General features: G+C 40.7%; 1 protein-coding gene across 5 annotated transcripts in view; it reads left to right on the top strand.

Moving 5' to 3' along the window:
* The first annotated feature begins 4,910 nt into the window (after positions 1 to 4,910).
* Positions 4,911 to 24,152, top strand: part of LOC143160944 (solute carrier family 22 member 15-like) — a 59,717-nt gene continuing 40,475 nt past the window's right edge. For 3 of the 5 annotated variants that reach the window (XR_012995456.1, XM_076339352.1, XM_076339353.1), the window contains exons 1-9: positions 4,911 to 5,000; positions 7,003 to 7,149; positions 10,959 to 11,091; positions 11,770 to 11,934; positions 13,583 to 13,712; positions 15,448 to 15,669; positions 17,333 to 17,473; positions 18,651 to 18,736; positions 22,803 to 22,911. Coding sequence is in view for 4 of the 5 variants with exons in the window: in XM_076339352.1 (XP_076195467.1) it covers positions 4,911 to 5,000; positions 7,003 to 7,149; positions 10,959 to 11,091; positions 11,770 to 11,934; positions 13,583 to 13,712; positions 15,448 to 15,669; positions 17,333 to 17,473; positions 18,651 to 18,736; positions 22,803 to 22,911 (1,223 nt within the window). In the remaining variant the exon portion in view is untranslated. Of the gene's footprint in view, positions 5,001 to 6,838; positions 7,150 to 10,958; positions 11,092 to 11,769; positions 11,935 to 13,582; positions 13,713 to 15,447; positions 15,670 to 17,332; positions 17,474 to 18,650; positions 18,737 to 22,802; positions 22,912 to 24,152 lie in introns of those variants that run through there. The other 2 variants (XM_076339355.1, XM_076339354.1) reach the window with 2 other exon arrangements.

Raw genomic sequence — 24,152 nt, forward strand, 5'->3', positions numbered from 1 at the left:
TGGTCTGTATTGGCATTGCGTTACTCACTTGCTATTGTAGGCATTTGTAAGCCAAGTGCAAAGCCTTGGTCAAATATAACAATACTGATGGCGCAGGAAGTTAAATGCTTGAGTAGGAAGTTGTAACAGTCCATATGTGATTAAAAGGCCAAAGCTTTTATTTACCCGAAGACGCAGTTTCCTACCAGAAGACAGGAAGGCTGCTCTCTCCCAAATGAGTATAGTGCAAAAATTCCATCCTCTAACCAAAACTGCAACTTGTGATCTAGCTTTTATATGGAGCTATTGTCTGTGGGGGGAGGCAGTGATCAGAAAGGCAGCTTCCCCGGGGCGTAGTTCATCACTTGTGCCCCAGGAATGTTTGTGCTTCTCGTCTGTTTCCCTGAATGTAGGGAAAGGCTGTGTGTATGTTAAGGTATGTAATACGTTAGAGGAAACTGAGGCTTTTGTATTTGCATCCCGCCCCTCTTTGAAAATTAGACTAACCTGAGCCTTGGGTGGAATCTCTAACTTTTACTTTCCACTTGAGCGTCCTCCTTGAGCACTTGCTGCCACATCTTGCTTTAACTCATTATGTTTGTTTTAATGGCAAACATGGCAATAAAATTGTCATCTTTCTACAAATCAGAATCCTGCATGAAGGAGCAGGGTAAGCCCTTCTTTCAGAATTACAGTTCCTGTTACAGATTAATGTAGATCCTGTTTCAGGGTTGTGTTCTTTTCACATTTCATGGGCCAGAGATCATTTGAGTAGTTTAGGCTCTACCACACTCGTGGTCAGTAAGTTGCTGTACGTGTCGTTATGTACTTGAGGCTGTTACTTATGGCAGACTTAACTTGCTCATTAAGTAGTGACAAAGGCTAAATAAACTCTCCTTTTTCTGAACTATGTATGGAACTAGGAAAGCTGGCAGTATTACTCATATTCATTACTGTTTGCATATAAATGTACTTGTGTTCTCTCAGATACTGTCTTAAGTGATAGAAGTTCCAGCGTTTTCCTACCTGTTTTTTTTTTAGTCTAGTCCTACTGTAAAATTCTTTTCTTGACAGCTCGGTTTTGCTCTTTGAATTCATCCTGAAACTGGTTCGCTATATTATCTTAATTTTTTTTTCCTTGCTGTTCGTTGTCAGCTGATGCTTGGCAGGGCACAATGGCATGATTAGCTTTCATCCCAATGATACGCATTTCTCTCTGCTTGTTGAATTTAGTTTAGTTTGGTTTTGAAATATTACACAATCTTTTAAACTTTGTGTACAGGGAATTTTCAAACTTTTTGCCTTAGCAACTGCAAAAGTGATCTGTCTAGCTCTTGCCAGTGAACTTCTTGGAAAAATGTTAAACAAAAATGAAAATTTAACTTAACATTCTTTTTGGTTTTGGAATGTAAAAATGTAGTTCGTGTCAAATTATATAATCTTATGAACAAAGCGTTTCCTGAGAATTGACTGACAGCCACCAACAGGACTGCTAATATACTTAAAGAAAAACTTACATAGAGGTTAAAGGTACTTTGAAAGAGAATACGTATTTCTTGTTAAATCATACAAAGGTTTCAAGCCTTTCCAAAATATATCTGAACTGAGTCAGATTTCTTAGCAAGACCCTACTCCTACTGTACATGTTAAAATACACAGTTTGAGATGAGGATTAAATTGATGGCCTCGGTTGCAAATAAACTTAGGCCAGACTCTGATTACAAGGTAATTGCCAATATTAGCTACTTAATGCTAATTGCTTTGCTATGTGAAAGTAACTGAATATTTTCCAAGATACTTTTTGCAAATTATAATGAATTTTAAAATGAACAGAAGATAATTTCGTTAAACAGAGTGGTGGAGTAAATGCTAGATGCATTTAACACACTGGTCATGACAAAAAATGTGTTTTGGTGTTGCTTTTATTAATGGGAAGTTGGTATTTTTAAGTATTTTTCTACAAAAATGTGTATCTGCAAAGGTGGTACTTTAACATTTTTCAAGAACTCCTATTTTTAAATGCTACAGACCAGAGACTGTTTACATTGAGACTGAAGTTAGCTTTAAAAAAATGCAATGTAAGCTTTAATTTTTATATTGTAATAATAACTTGCTGTCAACCTGTTTACATATTTGTAGGAGGGAAAGCTTCATTATGCATTGACTTATCTTGATACTGTCTTTAATAAATGCTGCTTTGAGCAGGATGCAGTGGATATTTTATTACCTGAATTATGATTAACAAACCAGTCACTATGTAATCTGTATTCTATTATTTATTCTAATGATTCCAGTACTGAAACAACCTATCTGAATTTTGAAGAGACTTTTAAAACTGTTTGAAGTATGACTAAACTGTCATTGAGGTTTTGCCATGGAGCCTGATGCTGATTTAGACTTAAATGAAACTTACCCTGCTAAAGGCAACTTGAAAATGCTATAGCGTTACCTATTTTGATTAGATGTTCAGTTCGGAGTAAACTCAAAATGAGATGCTTAGTCTCCCAAAAGAGTATGGCTTCCTGGGGAACTGTTGGATTTTTTTTTTTTTTAATTAAACCATTTCTAATGCTAGCCTTTTTTTTTTTTTTTTTTTTTTAATTGATGCAGCTTTACTGTTGTTTGTGCCAACAAACAGATTTTGTTTTGTATTTCCTAGTCAAACAAAGTTCTTCTGGTAACCCAGAGAAGGAGATGCGTAGGTAAACTTGGGCCTTTCCTTTTTCAAGCCTCAGCTGTTAACACCCCTAGCAAAAGCCAAGCAAAAAACCTTAGTAACCACATTTTCTGGACCTTTTTTTGCAAGGCTTCCTGACTTACTGCCTCAAAGGAAAGAATTTCTTGATATGGTTAACTGAGGAGAAAGACTTAAAAACTACTGTTTATTGCTACTGTCTCCTAAGTGTTACAAAAATACATCCCAGAAGCACAGACTGACCGTAAGGGACCTTGCGGTGATTCAATTTCTAATGTTAGAAGAGTTCGTACAGTACAAAATCCCTACCTACTGAAGAAATCCTGGATGTCAGAAAACAATACTGATTTTTTCCTTTATTTGCTCAACTAATGGTTAGCAGGTAGCAGGAACATTCGTGAATGTGGGCTAGGAGCTGTCTTCCTGCTGTTTAACATGATGCTGGTGAGACCTGCTCAGGGAATGATTATCTGGTGATTCTAAAATAGTGCTGGTATGTATGTCCTAGGCTAAAATGTTCAAGATGAAGCAGGTGCAGCAATGGTGATAGTTTTTTTTGGGGGGGCTGGTTGTTTTTTTTTTTTTGAGACCTTAAGTGTTGTGTATTTTCCACACCAACATGGGAAGACAGATGATTGAACATGAGGGGGAACCTAATAGGTCTTGTAAAATCAGTAGACTTCCAAAATTATTTTCATCCTTTCTGTGGATCGGTTCAGGAACAAAACGGGAGCCTGTCTTGTTTATGTCTGCCTGCCTTTGCCAAGGTTCAGCAACAGATCGCTGTTTGAATTAGGGTAGGAATCATGAAAGCAGCTGGAGCAGAGGCTATAAGGACTTCAAATAAACCCTAGGATTTCACTACTGTCTGCTAACGTAGGGTGACTACATGGATGAGGAAGCTCAGAAATGGTTTAGAAAGTCCCTTTCATCCACGCTGTCACAGTTCCAAGATAAGCAGTACTTTGACCCTCACTTATCTCTTCCTGGGCAACATACCCGCTATGTCGCATGGCACTCACTGCTTTCTCAATGAGCTGCGCCACCCCATCCAATCTTTCCACTAATTTTAGCTCTCCTGGACTAAGAATACTAAGGGGAGGTCATCCTAACTTACTGCCTCAAAGGAAAGAATTTCTTCATATGGCTAACTGGGGAGGAAGACTTAAAAAAAACCCCACACCCCAAAGCAAAACAAAACCCCTGTATCAAGCTGGTGTCACAGTAAAGCTGCATCTTCAAATGTAGTGCTAGGAAAAATGCAAGCATAACCACATGTATTATAGTCTTGAAGGAATTGCACCAAAGAAGGCCACTCGCTGTGCTTTTGTTAAACCCCTTTTCCCCAGGTCAAATTAGTAATAGTTAATGTCTCCATTCTTAATACTAGAATTGCCAACTTAACTGGAGTTTCTCCTGTTGTCCACAGGATGTGGAGCTTTTAGGTGGCACTCTGCAAATTGGATGAAAGCCACTGGGTGAACAGAGCATTTATGGTAGCATAATTTGTTTTATTCAATCAGCAAGCAGAACTGACCTGTTCTGTAGGTGCCCAATTACCAGATCTGGCCAGAGACAGCAGCCTGGGGAGAAGGCTACAGAGCAAAATTAACCTTTGGTAGCAGCCTGCAATTATCTAGGTTAGATTAAATCCTGCCTCTCTTAAAATTGAGGTCATGGAAGAGGGAGAGCTGCTCCCGTTTTGAAACAGCTCTGAAGCAACTGCTGATCTGTTTGCTCTTCTCTGGGGCGTCTCCTGCAGCTCCGCTTTGAGTGCCTTTTTGCTGGAGAGGAGACTTGGCCGTATCCCCTTGTACCCTACCTTGAGCAACCTCGTGTCTGGGTAGCCTTTTCCTCCTGGAGTGGCGGTGAGGCTGTTCCCACCACCACCTGCTGATGCTCTCCACTCTGCTCAGCTCATACAGTGATCCTTCCGGATCACTTTTTTTAAACCAAATTAATCAGTAATTCGCCCTGTGGAGCAGCTGCCTTGCTACTGCTGGCTAGAGCACGGCTGCTCTAGGCACGACCGTCTTTTTCAACCAGGTCTCAGCCCTCGGCTAAGGGGCGGCTGGCGAGCAGTTTGCCCCCAGCCGGCGCAGAGCCCCCGCGGGCGCTGCTGCCCCCCGCGGCGGGGCCGCAGGTGAAAGCGGGGGGGAGCGGCGGGGCCGGCCGGCCGGCGGGCGGGCGGGGCGGGGCGGGGGCGCCAGCTCAGCGCGGCGGCGGCGGGCGGGCCATGGCGGTGGGGCTGGAGGAGGCCTTCGGGGCGGCGGGGGAGTTCGGCGGCGGGCAGCGGCGCCTCACCGCTTTTCTGGTGCTGCTGCAGGTGAGGCGGGGCGGCAGCGGGAGGCGCTGCGGGCCGGGGCGGGGGCAGCGGAGCCGGCCGGGGCAGGGCGCGCCCGCCGGTCCCCGCGCGAGAGAGCCGCTCCGGGCGGCGGTCTCGCTCTTCCGTGTTTTCTGGTTTCTTTGTTAGTTTGTTTGGGGTTGTTTCGGTTTGGTTTCTTTTTCCCTGCCCCGTCCCGCCACAGCCCGAGCGGCATCCCGGGGAGGGCGGGCAGCGCGGCGGCGGGACGGGCTGCGAGCGGAGGAAGAGCCGGGGGCAGCGTGTGTCTCACGGCGCGGGGCTGCTCCCGGGCGGGCACTCTTACTTGCGCGGCCGCCTTTCCCGCGTTTGCCGGGATGCCCGTGCCTGTTCGGGACCCGCTTCCTGACCTGCCCGGCAGCGGGACGGGGGTGCGAGGCACTGCCCTCCCTCCGCACCCGCGGCCCCGCCGGAGGGCTGCGGGTGGCTCGGGCATCCTTCTAGGAAACGGCGTCACGGCGAGAGCCGGCCCGGCCCGTGCTCCGGGCCGGTGGGGGGGCCGGGGTCCTGCCCCCCCCCCCCCCCCCCCCCAGCTCCTCCGCCTCTGAGCACCTTCCCCCTCGCTGGTCCTGGCCCCTGTGCCCTGTCCCTGCGCTCCTCTGTCGGCGCCCTAGGTAGTAACTCTCGCGGAGGATGGCAAAGTAGCCCTCCCCTAGCATTTCTGCGGCAGACATCCTCTCAGCCCCCCGCTCGGTTTCATGGGCGTTTCAGAAAGGATTTGGTGGGTTTTGTTCCTTTTGCAAGTTGCTTTTCAAAGCTCTTTCTCGCCTCAGCGCTGTCTTACATGCTTAGCTTTTCGAAGTTTACAATCTGTTTTCCTTACTTCTATGCACATTTTCCACTTTTTGAAGAGTGCCTTTTGAGCTTCTGCTGAGTGGAAGGAAATGGAGTCTAACCACAGCAACCGTTTTGTTGGGCGTTTTGGGTTTTTTTTTTTAAATCTCTTGTGAAAAGTGGTATGCAGGGTGCTTGTCTTTAAATAGTGTCCGCACCCCCGCATGCAAACATGTATCTGTTTCGCTCCTTAGTTTCTTCGTAACAGGCTTCCTCCTGTTAGTGCAGTTCCGCGTTTTGAATTAACACGCTGTTGCGAGGGAGGGAGGTTGTGCTGATTGCAGGTTTTTGTTTATAACTTGTTTTTGCAAGACCATTCAAGGTAAGCACAGGATAAAATGGCACATTAAAGCAAGGTCCAACCAAATCCACCACCCAAAGACTTGTGGCCCAACGAAGGGAGCCATTCTAGATGCAAAACTTTTCTATCAATGGTAACGTGCTGAAAATCACTAATACTTGGATATGCTTAAGGATAATGTTATTTGAAGTTAGAAAAAATAAAATAAATCGCACGCAAAACCCAGAAAACATTCAAAACATCTTGAAGCCCATACTGATGAATAAATATTCTCATAAGGGTTTCTTTATGAAAATCTTTTTTATTCCCCCACATTCTAGTTTTCCTAATGATCAGGTTAAAGTTTCAGTCTCTGCAATGGAAAGAACTAGCAGAGACTTTTAAAAATATGATCTTTAGATTTCTTTTTTTTTTTTTTTTTTGACTTGTCACTATAGGTTGTATTCTTTGAGTACAGTAAGTAAAATTTTTTTAATAATAATAATCTTGGTCTAAGGGTTAGATCTCAGCTATGAAACTATGATGAAGTTCTTAATATCTTCCTTTTCCGTGCCTGGCTACAAGACAGCAAGAACAAACTGAACACCTCTGCAACAGGAAGGAGGGTGGCAAGATGAAGCTTTCACTGAAAGTGCACCAGTATCTCTGGAGTGGTACCCGCCGCTCCCAACTGCCTCGATGATCGTGTCTGGGGATTTAAACACAGCAGACCGATGGCATGTTGTTTGTGATGCTGGGTAAAGGGAAATTGTTAGTTTAATGAAAAGCTTACAGGATTCCATCAGGTCTCCTTGGGATTGTTTAGGGTAAATGGCTGTGTCTTATTTTAAGGTATACGTGGCTTGTCAGTCGATGCTTATTGTGCTTGTGGGAGCTGTGCCCGAGTATCATATAGACCAAGAAGGAATTCCAACGAGCAGAGCTGAGCTTGCCAAGCGTATCCATTTTGCAGACAACTTCACGTCTATAGTAACTGAGGCAAGTACTTCCGTCACGCCTAACCATTTCTTCTCTTCTTGGGACTGGTGCCACTAGCGCAGGACGTGGCGCTTGTAAAAGCTGAGCAGGGCTCAGTGTAATGTTTTGCTTTTGCTATTAAAATTATTGGAACCCACCCATCTGGCTTTTTATTTTATTATTATTTTTAAATCTGAAAGGATATGATTAAATTATTAGTTTCGCTTTTCCAGTGTAAATCTAATACTTACTAGTTTAGGTTAAACTTTATTTTGTTCTCAGTGTTCTTTGCCTTCAGATGTTTTAGAAAGTCATTACTAATGAAGAATGAGCGTTTAACTACAGTTTGCAACTCTGGAATTCAGGATGCGCTCCTCCTAATGTCTGTTTTCTACCAAGAAAAGGTTCAATATGTCATGTCTGCACAATCTGCTGTGCATGTAAGCTTTACCATGAGTTGCGTTAGTTTCTCACAGAAGATACATCTTAAAGATTAAAACTAGTATGAAACTGAAACTCATGCACCACGTGTCTGGGTATCTTAAGGTGTGGTGAGAGTGGGAGATGGAACACATTGGAGTTTGCTGAGTGGGACAGAAGCTTGACCCTTCGTCCTCACGCCTGGTGAATTCCATGCAAAAGGCTGCGTTCGCTTTTCGCTAGTCCCTGGGCTATAATCACTCAGGCAAGTGCGAGTGACCTAAGCATCGCTGCCAGTGCCAGAAAAAAGACTGCATGGGTGGCTTGGCTTGTAGCGTGAACTGTCAGAGTTCTGCTGATTGAATTCTCGGAGCGGTTGTCAGTAAACTCGTGTAAGACAGGTTAGCACTTGGTGCAGCCGGTGCCAAATTTTTGGTTCCTTCCCATTATCCCAAATGTGACTGTGTAATGTTTCTCTTGGACAAATCTAGTGACTCGACTTAAGAAGGAATGATGCAATATTGGATCATATCCTCTGTCAGAAACAGATTTTTTTGATCAGCCTGTTTTCCAAGATCTCCCTTCGGTTTCAGACTCTCAGCAGGATGCGTGCTATGGTAGTGCTTAATTTATAATCAGAAATCAGCAAATTTTAACTAATACTGTGGTTTTAAATGTAGAAGTCAGTGTCCCTGTTTCCAAAATATGTAGTAATTCTCAAGACTCGTCGAAACAAATTTATGTTCCCATTCGTTTCAGTAACTTTATTGTAAGATTTTTTTTAAAATTATATTGTTAATAGTCTTTTCATGGAATCTTTAGATGCTGGCCAATGTTTTGCTGTATGCTAGCGGTCTAGTAACTAAATCAAACTGCCATGTGGATTTGAAGAGCTGAGAGGATGTCTGTTTTCGTGATAACAAAATTGGCAATGTTTTTGTTGGCAAGCTACAGTTAATTTTGACAAATATTTAACGGGTTCCTTTTGTGCAGATAAAGTAGATAGACGCATTCTTTTAAAAGTTACGTTCTTCACAGATTATTGTATCAGACTTGTTAAAATATGAGCATCTTCCAGTGACGCGCTAAGCAGCACAAGTAACAGTTTGCAAAAGCAATCTTTTCTCTTGTTCTGTCCTGAGAGAGGACGCTGCTTTTGTGAAGTTTATTTCCTTTATTTTGGTGACGGAGCTTAAACTGTAAATATTTTCAGTTCTGTTCTGGTTTGGCAGGGCACTGTTCTGCTCTGGAGCTCAGCAAAACTTCAGAGCAGCTCTTCAGTTCTGCTTCAAGAACTAATCATTGTGATTAATTTTGGCATTACTAAGACTTTGTAAATAATAGCTCAGGCTTGGTTCACGGAAAATACAGTTGTTAGAACTGCTTCTTGGTCTGGCATCAACTCAGTCCCCTGCCTTATTTAACAAGTGGTTATGCTTAGGGAGGTGAGTTCAGGAAAGTCTCGCGTTTGGCGTAGAAATGGTCCTTTACCTTTGAGAAGTTGATTTTTACAACCATATCCAGGAGCATAAAGTTGTGTTGTCTCTTGTATCAGCCTAAAACACTCTGCAGACGAGGACTGGGAGTTTGAAATTTGTATGCTGTGGAGTCCTAGCACAGAGAAGGACTTATGCCAGCAGTGCTCTGTGCCTTGGAGAGCACATGCTGTGATATTTTTAGACTTGAAGTTTCCTGAGGACTCGTGCCCAGGAATATTTCATTGTTGAAGTCTCCTCAGAAAGTTAAGAAGCCATAAGTTTCAGGGCTACGCCTTTATCCAATGTAATAGGGTAGAATCTACTACCCAGCGGGGTATAGTAGAAACCAGCTGCAAATGCTGCTGCACAGGAGTTTGACCTTCCCAGAGCATCCAAAAGTCCCCCAAAACTCTGAAGTGCTGGAACACGGGGTACACTGGACTAAAGAAGGCGTCCTGTCAACACGTTAAATCTTGTCCTGCTCCCGCACCCTGCATCTTGCAGGCTGCTGGATGGGTGGAGCACAGGTAACTGGTGGGTTGCTGGGTGGATGGAGCCATGTCTTCTCTGTGCTTTGCCACTATGTAAGTTCGGATTGAGTAAAAGCATATGTTTCTTTTAATTATAGCAAATTCCTAATATTCTTTGGGGATCTGTATTCATTCAAGGCAGACACTTCAGGGCTGAGGTCCTAGTATGCTGTATTGGATTTTGGTCACAGGCCTCTTCCCTTAGGCTTTTTTTTTTAAAAAAACCCAACCCTTCTACTTCTTAAAAAAAGCAAATGGGATTAGGATCGTTCCTGCTTTCCCCAAAGGACATACTACATGTCATTTAAAAAGTCAGTATGACAGTCATCCATTTTTTTGAAAGTAAATTTTCCAGTAAATACACTGGGAATGATTTGAAATACTCAAATAATGATTAAATATTTCTTTGGCTAAAGCTTTGCATTGAATTAGTGAAATTATTTTCCTGGAAAATCACTGAGGATTTTCTGATTGCCGTTCTTTCCCAAGTTCATGATGTCAGCAACGTTTGTAATCTCAACAGTGCATTTCTCAGAGTGTTGATTCTCCTCCTTTGTAGCAGGGGGGCTGCACAAGCTGTCTGTGTGCCTCGCCCCGTCAGGAAACACTGTAAGTTTCATTCCGATTTCAACCCACTGTCAGTGCATTTTCTTATCTTCTGACAATTTTTGACTATGCTACCTCAGTTTAGCTTTTGGATGAGGTAGAAAGTACATTTTATAAAGAAAGCCATCATTTGTTTCTAACTTCTGTTTGATTATAAATGCACGTGCACAATAAGATACTAAACTACAATGAGTACTCAATAAGTAGGTCTTAGAGTTTTTACAAAACAAGGACATCTTTCCATAATCCCTTCCTGCTTCTCTTCAACAGTTCAAGGTGTGTACAAGGAGGAAGGGCACCGGGGATTACTCATGGTTCAGGAAGCGTAGCTGCACAGCGTTAATTCTCTACGTACTGCAATAGTCAACATGCTTTATTCTTCTTAATGAACAATTTTTATTACCTGTTCATTGAAATAGCTAAGCTTGTTCAATGTTGAAATGGCTAAGCTGTTAACAACTCAGACTTTCCGTGTTTTAGTAACTTAAGATAAGTTGCCTTGTCAAAGCTTGGGAATTGGAGTGCAACTAATTATACTTATCAAGTTGAAAGCTTGTAATATATTATAATGAAATTTCTTGGGGGAGAGAAAGTAGAGATGTGAGAGTCGGTTAGGAAAAAAAAATGACTACTGTTGGCTTACCTATCAAACTTTGAACAAAACTTTAATTGGCTATAAAGCAAGAAGTGGGAAATGGCAAGAGAATAATTCTCATAGATTTTTATTATTTTTGAAGAAGCTAGCAACTTGGTGTTAATACTTTTAACAGTAAGGAGATTTTTTTTTTTTTGACAGTGGTACCTAATCGAACAAGAAGCCTACAAAGTGAGCCTTGCGTCATCTCTATTTTTTGCTGGATTGCTTATTGGAAATATCACATTTGGCCCTTTGTCAGATAAACTGGGCAGGAAACCAGTGTATATCTCAGGTAAGATTGTTAAAAGGTTTTTCTTAAGCATTTTACATGGATAACAGCATCTCTCTTTTTTCTACCTGTGGGCCACCCTGCCCGGAGGCTGCCCTTGGGCCACCCTGCTGCGTCAATGTTATGGAGCCAAAGATGCGTGTAAGTGTTTCGCTAAGAGTAGGGCAGCACTAAAATTCGTTAGTATGAGTGTGCTGGGCAGCATAGTGGTCACTGGAATATCAATGGGAGATGAAAAGTAACCTGGTTTTGCTACGACTATCGCTATTTGAGCACAGTGTTCCACACATCGCCTGACCATATTGTCTCCAATAAAAATAATTTGCTTTTTGAGGAGGAAGGAGGCGGGGGAGAATGATTTACCTAAACATCTTTAGAGTGGGTAACTCATGTCCTGGCGTTTTGTTTTCCAGCTGTGTTTGCTGCCAAAGGGTCTTTTTGTTTAATGATAAAATTGTCTCAAGGAAACATCACCTTTGGCATTGCAGACCTCAAGTGTGTGACTTGAAGATGATTGTAATTTTCATATGGTGTGACTTCAGAAAGCCAAATGTGAGAGGTTAGAGGCAAGAGTACTGTAGACTACTCATTACAGTCAGTAACTAACTGTGCTCCCTGCCTTTCTTCTGAGTTCAAGCTGCATAGCATAAGTACTAATTACATTTTATTCTCTCTCTACAGGTCTATTTTTTGATGTCGTTTTTGGGTATGTCACAGCGTTAGCTCCAAATTATGACACATTTGCAGTTTCACGTTTTTTTGTTGGAATTGTGAATGGTGGAACGGCTCTTGTGTCTTTTGTCCTAACCCAAGAATATGTAGGAAAATCATTTTGGTCATTTACAGGTGGGATTTGGGAATATTTAATCACTATTACTGTGCCACGTATTGTTCTGACTATCAACACCTTACATTTTAAATTCTTACGTTTGTACCAAGTAAAGTCAGTTTGTAGCATAAGTCAAATAAGTGTGATGTGATTCATCCAAGTTCTAATTTCTGTGGGAAAGGTGCCTGAATAAGGAAGATGGGATTGAGTTTGATAAACGGCAAAACCGAGGTTTTAAAATTGGTACATTGATTCCTAAAATTACCCAACTTGTACGCTGCATTACAGTTAAAAAAAAAAAAAAAAAAAAATGTTTTGGCAGATCCTGCCAACTTCTGAACGATGCTGTATGGCATCTTGAAGGTATTCTTGAAAGTGTTCTTTGAAGTTTCCCTGCGCCATAAAATGACTTAGTGCCTGGATAGTGTTTTTTCCACTGCTGAATGTGCTGACCATCCAGTATTTTTAAATGTCCTTTTTTGTATGTCACTGCCAAGACTTAAAATAAATTTAACACTTGCACGTCAATCTGTTGTAAAGCTGGAGTAGCTCAGACTGTAACGCCTTTTTGGCTAGTGCAACACGGGGAAAAACTTGGTCCAAATGCTGACTTGCTGAGGCTGTGAGCATATTTCTCTCTCCCTCATTTCTTCAGTTACTTCATTCTGCTGTTTTTCTTGTTTCCTCTCTGGACTCCTGGGGATGTGTGAGACAGTTGTGGTTTAGTTATAGTTTTCCACTTAATTTTTTTTTTGAAGTACTGAATTCTCTTCTTCTCACGAGTTCACTTTTTTGACTCGTGCCCTCTCTCTCTCCCACCCCTGCTTCCCCCTTGCCCTGTTGTCTATCTCTGCTCTTCCCAGCCTTTCTCCCTGCAGGGCCAGCCTCCTGATGGACGGAAGAGATAGTCCGTTTCCTGCTGCTTGTTGCTCTAGGTGCTTTATTCTAGTTCTGCTCAGCTGTTGAGAAAGAGGTGCTGAACAACTGATCAGGGGCTGAAGGAGAGGGAGCTGCTGGATGCAGCTCAGCAGTGTTAAAGAAGCTCTCCTAGGTGTCGGCTGTGAGCTAGGCTTTGTGGGCGATAGCTGAGAGTTTCTGGGTTCGTACAAGATCTCCTGTGTTAGTCTGCAGAGCGTTTGTTGTTAGGCTTTTGGAGTTCAAGTTGACCCCATATTTTTAACATTTTTATTTATGCTTGTTCATCAGAAGTCTGCTGTAATAAACCTCTGGCTTGCAGCTGTTTTTGTACTGAACTCAGTCCTTGTACTTTTATAACTTCCAATTTCTGTTCCAGCCTGCCACTTCTATTCAAGATTACCTTAATAGACCTAAATAAATCACTCACTCTCAACACTTCCCCTTCCTGTCCTCAGGTTTTCTCCTTAGTCTGTAGGTTCCTGTTCGTTTCTTGCTCTCTCCTATGTGCCACCCTTTATTTTTGAAAGGGGAAACATCTCCCCGCCCCCATTATACAAAGCTATTCTTTATTGGGATTGCATAAAATACTTAAGCCATCTGGTTCACAAGTGCCCTAAAGATGCCTCATCAAATTGCTATTTTATTTAGGTATATCATGGGATAAGAATTTCAGGCTTCTGCTTAAGAATTTTTTTTTTTCTTTTGCCAATGGTTTCTGTAGTCACCATTTTGGCCTTGTATTTTCAGGTTCGTTAACTAATTTGACATTTGCAGTTGGCATTGCTGTTTATGCTTTACTGGGTTACTGTGTAAGAGAATGGCGCTACCTTGCCTTGGTATCGAATACTCCAGGAGTCATCTTCCTTCTTCTTTCTTTGTAAGTGGTTCACGTGCATTATAATGATAAGAAAAAATATGCAGCAATTTCACAGTTACTTTTTCTTGTCATCGTTCAAGAGCGTGGTATAAACAAGAATGATGTTTTTCTGATGGTTTTTGTGAACCAAACGAGAAAAATCACATTGTGAAGGAAGAAGCAGTTTTAAACGAAGCAGAAGGTCAGGGTTGCCCAGAAGACAAGCTTGTGCTTCTGCATGCTGTTACAGTTGTGGTGGCCAGTGTTGCAAAGAGCAGCTGTGTGCTAGCTGTCCAATAAAACTGGATTACAAATCTGCTTGGGGAAGGGAAGGCCTGCCAGAAGCTGCGAGCTGGAGCGTCAGCCGGGAACACTGCCTTCTGCCAAGGAAGGGCTGCAGCACTTGAGAGGTTTTGGAAGTGATCCTAGAGGGATTTTAGTGTTTCTGTTCGTGAGACACATGCATGCAAAGGGAAATAAGTAAGAGCACTTGGACTTGCCTTTTTAGCATGATACGCTATGTATCTGATTGCATTTGAAGTCCCTTGTGTCTGTCCCTCGCACTATTGTGCTTGGGTGCTCCTATTTAGAATTCCTACGTGGACATTATCATAAAAATGATTATGAAATGCATCAGTATTTAAGGAATTAAAAGTGCTAGCTTTATCTGGCCTGCATTGTTACAAAATATCCTTTTAACATATCAAGTAATACACCTTGTATACTTCTGATCACTAGTTAAAGCTATAGAAGAAATAAAAGAATTAGTGTAGTAGGTTGTCTATACATTAATACAGGGAATGTCTAGCACACAGCATAGAAAAAACCCTCTTCTGATTTTTATTTAAATTTTTAAAATTTCAATTATTTTTCTTAGATAGATCTGCTTTTGAAATAAGTTCTGTTAAAGAATACAACAAAAAAACCCGCACCCCACCCCTCTTCATGTAGTCAAGGAAAACAAAGCCTCTGGGCTGAGGAAAGAAGTTCTGCATAACAGATTTTCCTCTACGGTGTTCTGTTTCTGATGGAAAATCCCCCAAATACTCAAAATATTTGGATCCTCTGAAGTAATGAAAGTTTGGTTTGGTTGTAGGATCTCTGTTACGAGTACCAGAGAAAATAAAGGTTCGGTTAAAAATATTCTGTTCTTTTTTTGGCTCGTATAAAAGCAGCAGCACACTCTACAACCTGAAAAAAACAGGACTCATGAACTGAAGTTGTAGCAAGCAATGATATTCTGATTATACTTGGGAACAAGAGATTTAAAACTTAAGTGGGCAGTGATGGGCTGGTACTGGAGCCCGACAAGTAATTCCCCAGTAAGGTTTCTTTCCTCTTCTCTCCACTCCAACTCAGAGCCCTTCCCATAATAGAGAAGCTTGAAATAAACTTTGTGAAAACAAAGTTTTGTCCGGGCTGTTCAGATAATTGGGATTTGAGATGCTTCCTGGATAACGCTAGCGTAGCGTTTCCTAAGAAGTCAGGCCAGCAGAAGTCAAGATTCAGATTTAACTCCTCTAACGTGACTGAGTGCTTTGTCAAGCATCTCCAACAATCCTTCTGTAAGGTTAACTGTATTATTATCGGATTATGTGGAATTTAATATGCAGAGCAGTGCAAATAGAATGCTTTTCTCTGAATTTTGTGTTGGTACTTTTTTTAAGTATTGATCTGCAAGATGGAAAGATTGACTTTAGTGCTGTGTTCACAGGAATGAACTTGTCATCGTTGATTTTCTGTTCTTTCCTGTTAGTATGCTCCCAGAATCACCACGATGGCTGTATTCCCAAGGGAAAACGGCAGAAGCTGAAGATGTGTTGCAATATATTGCTTTTGGTAATGGAAAAGAGAGATTAAATCTAAAATTACAACCAAGTGCGGGAACTTTGAGAAAGGATGAATTGGCACCTGGTATCCTAAACTTAGTAAAACACCCAGTCCTTCGGTGGCAAACCATCATACTGATGTACATCTGGTATGTAATAACAAGACGCTGAGATGCTGTGAATGAGTCAGACATGAGGAAACAATTACGATTTTCATCCTTTTCTCTTAAAAATTCTGTCCTCAAAAACTAAATCGTAAATTTGTCAGTTGATGGCAGACAACAATAATCTAAAATGATGTGTTGTAAAGTTGATGCTTCATTATTATTGCTGTTGCGTTTTATTTTCAGTGTGTTACTTAGAAACTGCTTCAAAACCTACTAAGAAATAATCTGGTGAGAACATAATATTTACACTGAGTGAAATGAGAAGCTGAAGCAGAAATTACCGACAGGAAATGTATTTCAGCCAGTCTTAGGACGAAAAGGACCACATGGATTAGACAACGGTAGAGATCTGGAGGAAGAATAAGCGTTAAGAGCCCAAAAGCACATTACACAGGTTCAGTGGAGGAAAACTGTGGGCAAGATAAAATACAGATTGCATAGATTTATATTAGGTGCTGTCTTGAAAAGTGGTACAACTTGGAAAAAAAAAATCACCCCGAAGCACAGGAGGGTGTAACAGAATATATTAGCAATAAATGGCAGTGCGGAGGGAGCCCCTGGGGTGGGGAGGGTGTTGGGTTGGTTGTTACAGCAGCAGCTGTTGCAAGTTGGCTGGAGCTAAAGTCTGTTGGAGGAACAGCTCTTTTCCAAAATGCCAAGAACAAGTTTTCCCTTTAAAGTTCAACATCATTTGAGACGATTGTCAGGATGTAGATGAGAAAAAGCAGTAGTTTGTACGGGGTAGGCAGAGATGTGCAGGACGCGGGAGAAGCGGCAGGAACATCTTTGCTAAGTAGGAGCTTTCCAGAAGCATCTTAGACTCTTAAGTTGCTGGTAGGTAAATACGAGTAATTACGGTGATGAGAAATTACATAAAGGCGTTCTTACCTTCTGCAAGAAGAGGTCGCAGCACTGTTTTTCTGTCTCAGACCCTGTTAAGATGCAGTGCACGGAGCTGTTGGAGTGGTGTCACAGCGGTTGTCACCCAGCTCCTTCTGCTGTTGCTCAGGAGCCTTTAGCACCACCCTCAGCTGTGACTGACAGAGGACATGCTTCTCCCTGTGTCGGGCAAAACTTTCCTTTCCTTTTCTACATCGCTTGGCCCAGATTCTTCTTGGACAGCAAGGGAGTGACTAGGGAATAGGCAAAATGTCTTTGTAGTATCTGGTGGCCTTTCCAACCCAGTGTTGTGTTTTGTGGGGCTTAGTTCTTTCCAAGGAAAGTGATAATAGGTTTGTTGGGGAGGCCTTCCCTAGGTTTGGGGAAGACACTCTGTGTTAAGCAATGGATGTACCTATAATTTTCTTTCATAGGATTGCTTTGCAACAGTTAAGCATCGGCTGCTTACAGTTAAGCTTACTAGAGTTGCTAAATAACCTAGGAAAAAACCCAAGCTAATAGAAAATTCCGAAAGTTATGCTGTGCGTATATATGAGCACTTGTTTTCTTTCAAGAAGTTACTTTGTTTAATTAAATAGGAACTATTCTCTTTGCCTTGTTTTCCTTTGAGGGGAAATAAGAGTTCTCTTCCTAGCATGTAACTCAATATAGCTAATCCATAACTCGGCATAATTTACCTTTTAAATACTTTCTTAGCCCTAAAGACTAGTTATGTTAGTAATATAACTTTTATGGTTATTTTTAGGTATGTCTGCAGCTTTGTGTACTATGGTCTAACTTTAAATGCTGGTGAATTAAGAGGAAATCTGTATTTAAATGTGGCTCTTTCTGGTCTTGTAGAAGTTCCAGCATTTCCTCTCTGCATGTTTTTTATTGAGAAATCCTGGTAAGAAAAACTTATTTCCTAGTTTTCTGCATATGTTTGTAGATAACTTAGAAAAATATTAACAGTTTTCTCAGTAAGATACTTCACTGTTTTTCTAAACACTGTTGATTCTTTGGGGATTTACTCCGCTGCAGGGGTTTCTGCAGTTGATACAGAAATGGGACTCCCATTTTCTACCTCTTCTCTTTTTTAGTTTTGTTCATCTTTTGAATTACTCAAGAAATAGGCTTTTCAATTATTAATGTTTCTAAAAAAGTTTGGTCTTTATGGAAAAAATATGAGTAGCCTAGTTATTTAAGTATCTATAGCTTATATATCTCTCTTAGATATTTCATTCAGAATGACTTGTTTTTGTACTGCCTACCAACTGCAGTTGAAAGCGGTTTTCAGCATTGTTCATTTTTACTTAAGCTTTTTGAAGAGAATGTTGAAGTGAGAGCCGTTCAGTTTTCGTTAAGGCATGAATGATCGATGTCCATGTATTTTAATACTTTTCAGTGTATTTGGAGGCCGTCCTTTATGTGGGTACTTATTTCCAAAGGCTGAACAGTCTGGCAACCCAGAGCTACTCAGGGTTTCACGTAACCTTCGGTTTGAGTATCTTTGTAATGATGCTTTGGTCTCACTGTCTATCCTGTCATCTTCTCTTCTTTTTTAAAACACTAGGCAGTAGAAATAGCCTTTGTTTATTTCCATGTGTATACTATTAGAAAAGCATACAAAATAGTTTTGCTGTGTGCCATAACTGCATATATTTATGCAAACTTGTAAAAGAGAAATACAGATTAGGAAGCATTAGAATTACATTTTCTTGACCAATATTAATTTGATCTTTGTGTGTATGCACAGGGCCCACTGCCTTGCTCAGTACAGAGAAGAAAAAAGTCTGTGAGTTCTTGTTTTTGAAGTAGATGGGTTCTTCTCAAGGCTACAAATTCAATAGCTTAAAAATCAAAACTTGGCTAGAAATAGGAAAGCTTTTGTGGGGGGACTTCAGTACACAGAACTAGGGAAACAATGCAAGATTTGAAGCACTTACAGCGCAGTACAGTAGATTTGTAACTGTTGTAACTGTTATTAATGCTCCTGTGTACTTGGGTTGGTATTTTGCAGACAAATTCAAAAAATACTGAAGGACTTTGTTTCCATCTTTACCTGGGTGCTTTTTTCCTTCTAGGTCTGGAAGACGTAAAACTATGACATGTTTTCTGATATTTGCAGGATTTGCCTGTATATTTACCATGTTCTTACCAACAAATGCTGGTAAGTATGTACTGCGGCTAAAGTAGATGTTTGTTAACTCAGATAAAAGCTGACAAAACAACGAGTATTTTGTGACCGAGTATATCAGGCCTAAAGCCCTATCCATTTATACCTCTCTCTTTCTCTGTCTCTTCCTTCCGGGGCTGGTCAGGGAGCCACGGTCTTGTTCATATTGCTTTTAACTTCTTGCTGGCATAACTTGACCCTGTTAATTGACGTAAGTTTGGCTGCAAGCCCTTGGCTCTTTGAAGGTCAGACCAAGCTATCGCATTCTGTCTCAAATACTGACACTGCATTAACTGCAGTTTACCTTAAAATACTGGATTTAATAGCCAGACTGCAGTGCAACGTAATGTTAGTTTGACTGGATCTTGACAGTGTGAGATGCCAAGCTTAATTTTACATTTGTTTTGGTGGCATGTAATATTTATAGAAATAGGAACCGAGGTTTTCCTGAATTAGAAGCTTAATTAATCATTAAAAAACCCAAACCACTAAAGCTTTAAAAAACTATATTTTGTATTTGAAAATTAGAAATGGAAGTCAGAATTGCAATATGGAAGGCGTAGGGATGGCAAGAAACTTGCTGCCTTTCTCAATCTCATGCTGTGTATCGCTGCCCTATGCAGTTGTGAGGACAGTTCACGGTAACAGTGGAGTATCATCACGTATATTTCTCATCTCAAAAGATGTGTTTTTTCTAACATTGTCAGTGACATTCACATATGTTTGGTTTTGTATTTTCACTTTTCTTTCCATTTCAAATACAGTTTTGCTGTACTAATGTTTATTTTAGCTACTGAAAACTTATGCCTGTATGACACTAACAAATAGAAGTGGCCGCTCTCTGCTTGTATTTTCTTTAATATTGCTTCAGTAGAAATGTTTTAGCTTTAACAGTGTTTTGACCCAGGAGCACCAGCGATGTGATTACAAGGTAGCCTTCTGTAGGTTGTGTTTATCCTTAACAGTTATAAATGCTGTCTGGCATCCATTTCAAATTGCTCTCAGGAAAGTCTCAGGAAGAAAAACAGAGAGAGAAAAAATATCCCATAATCCTATTTGCCATGCTTGTGTTAATTCAAGTCCTCAGATGCTTTGTTGCTCCTTTTATTGAGACTGTTTCTTCCTTTGTTCCAACAAGTTTGCTTTTTCTGCTTCTTTTTATATATTTTAAAACAAAATGAAAGAAAAGCAGTAGTGACTAATCAGGATAGGGTAATAATTCCTGAAGAGTTGCTAAATTTCAGGAAATCTTCTGCCTTTTCCAGTTGAGTTGACTTTAATCCCATTAAAACGTCTTACTTTCCACTGTGGTAAGAGTAAAGCTGGTTCTTGGCCCAGAGTGATCTGTGTCAGTTAAGTAGAAGGAAATGCAGCTTCAAGCATGATGAAGATGAGCCGCTTGCTGGATGAAATGAGGGTTGTTGCATCTCTAATCTGACCCTCCTGTTACTAAGGAGAACACTTCTTACGTTTGTCTAAGTCTGCATTCTTCGGAGTGACTGACAAGAGCCTTGACTTTTATTGCAAGGGATTTAAGATTTTAATGAGATATTGGGCACTTGCCTCTCATGTCTGTAACCTTCACTCGATTTCTAAACAACTCTGCTAACTTGTGAATGAGAATCTGGTCCAAGTCATCTCCCCTGTGGAATAAGCCAAGAACATTTCCGTTATTAAAGATGTGTACTGAATTTGAGGCTAAAAACCTCTCAATGGTTAAGTAAAAACTGATACATCCCTCAGCTCCCTCTTTCCTTATCACTTAGAACTCATCAGTTAATTTGTGTGAGTATGAGATTGGAAGATGGTGAGGGAGAGTGGCAGTGGAGGGGGAATGGAGCTGTAATGTTCTTTTTTTTCAAAAGCTGCTGTAAAGCACAAAGACATCTTCTGCCTTTTGTATCTGCTTTATACTATAGCAAGCAAAGGAGACTTTATTTTAATTGTCTCAGCTTTTGTTAATGTTGGGTATTTCCTTTTGTTGAGAACTAACCTTTCTTGGTGGATATCTTTTCTGAAGTAAATTTAGAGACTCCTTTAGTTTCAAAAGTACTGTTTAAGTGAACTTTTACTTATGAAGACGACAGCCAGAAGGTGAATCTACATAACAGCACTGCAAATGAGACTCTTGATGGCAGTGATGGCATCAAAACTTGTTTAAGAGCTTCTAGAACAGGAGTTACATCAGCACTATTTGTTATCATTTTGCCCTGGTTTACTTCCCTAAATTCAAAAGATCAATTAATGGAACATTATTCCTTATCAGTAAAACTCAAATGCATGAATTTAGTAAGAATTTACAACTTTGTCTTTTACCAAAATTTGAAACAGGTGCCCTGACTGTACTGTTTCAGGCAGAACTGTGTGTAGACTGCTGCTACTGGACGTTCAGGTGAAAGGGTGTCAGACAAAATGTAATAGAAGTGTTAAAGATGCGGCATGGACATGCTTGGCTGGACCTAGCGAATGACCTATAAATGGTCAAAGAATCCTCATAGGAGAAAGTGCGTTCCTGCTTAATGGTGTTACATTTTATATATGTAAAGAAAATAATGGACTGTTCTGCAAGAATTGCTGAAAATATGTTCCAAGACTCTGAGGAAAATATAATGACTATATCTGGACTTGCTTACACAAGGAAGCTGGTGTGCAGTGAATTTCCAGCGTGCTTGAAATCCCACAGTAATTCCCCATATGGCCAGCCTTCAGCCTCCCCTGAGGGAGGGAACCTGGAGAAGACAGTGCTCTTAAATTCACTCCTGAGCTTCTGAGTGCCAATTTCTCTGTCTAGACAGACTCTTTCTTCTGTTTTGACAGTAAGACCAAAACTTCCCAAGTGCACTAATGCTAAATTTCTAGTATACGGATGTGCAATGTTCCATTTAAGTCGCCCTGGGAGAAAAACAGCAAGTTTTAAAACACATTGCAGAATTACAAATCTCTTCATCTCTTCGTGTTTGGTTGGTGGAGGAAGAGGAAGGTCCCAGTTTTCTGATGGCACCCAGCAGGCCTCTGAGGACCAGGTTCGCACCTTTGCATCTGGCAACTGTATGTAATATTCCAGTTCTTACCGAGCAAAAGGAGAACTTGGATGAAAATATTGCATCTGTTTTGCATTCATGCAATACAGAAATAACTGCAAAAATGCATCACGCTTAAAGAAATTAAATCAAGTTTCTGGATTTCAGTTTACATACAAATGAATTTCTGCTTCAGCTGAAATGTAATCTGACTTGATCAGAAGAATAGAACTGAAAATATTCAACAGCAAAATTAAAAGCAATTGAGAAGCAATCAGATTTTCCCATTACTTAACCAACATCATTTGATCCAAACAGAAACATGCTGAACTCAGTGTTGAGGAAGAGAACCTGAAATACAGCTAATTAAACCATTCGTTCTTTTTTTCATGCTTTAAGAAATGTATTAAATTCTCTTTTTATTAAAATGGATGGTGCAAACATAACCATATCCAAAATCAGGATAGCAAAAGCCAGGTTTCTTTTGGACTTTAAAAGAACCACACTTCAGTTTAGCCAACTAAAGACTGTCTGTTAGTAAACCGGGCTGCATTGGCATTTGTTCCTTCCAATTACAGAGCTGTTGCATTTTAAGTCCCAACAGGATGTCCTTGGGGAGCAAATAAGCTGTTGAGGTGAATCAAGTTTTATGGTTTTAATCTAATAAATTAGTCAAGGAGGTTGTATTGTCTGTTTGTGCTCGTCAAAAGATGTTACCTGGTAAGGTATTCTGACTGCAGAGCTGGAAGCGTTATCTCTTCCTTCTAGAGCTGTGATAGTTTTACACTTTCCCCCCAAAATGGGGCAGATTTTCTTGGTCCTAAATATAATTTTATGTATCTACTCTTATGCTAGCTCTTAGAGTGGTTGGGAAGAACTGAGATAATTGCTTTTGTGCTTGTAGTTGAAAAACATATAGATGAAACATTGTTTTTGCGTGCCAGTCTCTTTTAAAGAGGACTGGATGTTTTCAACATTGTGTAAAAAGAGTAAGAAAACAGACTATTTATGCTTACAGCTTATTTTTTCTTTCCTGAAAGGTCTGCTCCTCAGTCCCACGTTGTTAGCTTTGTGTGGAAAAATGATGGTCAGCGCCGCTTTCAACATCGTGTATATTTATACATCTGAACTATACCCAACAGTACTGAGGTAATTTAACAGAGCTTCTGGGTAAATGAAAATAGTCTTCACGCACAGCAATACCGATCACTGGTGTGCTTTAATATTTATCTGTAATTATTTTTACCTGAAATATCAGTATGAGTTCTTTCTGTAACTAAGGCAGCTTGCCAGGGCTTGAAAGGGCTTCTCCTATTAGTCCCATTTTTTGCACCAATGCACTTTCCTGGGCTGTTTGTGGCAACTTCTACTACGTCTGAATCCAGAATAAAAATATGAAAACCAGCTTCTTCCACTGCAACGCTAGGTGCCATATGTCTCATTTCTACTATTGATTTTGGGAGTAAAATTACAGGCTGCAAAACCAAACATAATGATGCAATGGAAGTGTATGCTAACTTAATTATAAATACAGACTATGCAGTAAGGACTATTTACAGTCTTTCTGTATACTTATATATCCCATATGATTATGTTTGCCTCCTGAAAAAACAAGTGCTTTTCTATATCTTTGTTATTTAATTAAATATTCATGCTGCAACTAATTTTAATAGTTTCTATACGACAGTAATTTGCTTTACACCATTTAATTCATGAACAAGTGGGCTAAAACCTTAGTTTATTTTTCATAGTTCTTGCCAACGCTTTGTGAGGTTACGCTCTATCATGTCCCAAGATAAACCTGAGATAGGAAAATATAATACCACACGGTCCTCTTCTTCTCAGCCCCCATCTTGGTTCCACGTGGTTTTCTGAATGGTACTCAAAGTATGTATTCAGAATTTGAGCCATATTGCACTAGTTGCTCAAAAACAGCAACTACAAAACTACCGCAAAAATTGAGCCCTCTTTTGAGAGAGCGGGAACATTGAAAGCTGACGTGGAGTAGGAAGGCGTCCTGGCTGGTAGATGTGTCCTGTAGCACCGTAGAGGTAATCAAGATGGTGACATAAATCACCCAATTCCAGGACACTGAGGGCTTTGGGGAAGAAGAATAAACGTGTGGGTGACTCCTTGGATTGGCTTTTTTTTTCTTTTGAGGTTCAATTTTCTTTAGAGGTTCAATTTCCCATATGTATGGAGGCATAAAAGCTAGACTGTGAGTGCAGTTTTTGCAATAAAACTTGTGAGGATGGAGGTGGATTGACTGTTCTATATACTTAGATATATATACTTTTATATATATATATATATATACACTTCTAGATACTTAGCTTGTGATTCATGGCAAAGGTTTAGGTTTAATATGCAAGTCCCAAGCACGCTGACTG

The sequence above is a fragment of the Aptenodytes patagonicus genome, chromosome 5 (assembly GCF_965638725.1).
Source record: "Aptenodytes patagonicus chromosome 5, bAptPat1.pri.cur, whole genome shotgun sequence".
NCBI lineage: Eukaryota > Metazoa > Chordata > Aves > Sphenisciformes > Spheniscidae > Aptenodytes > Aptenodytes patagonicus.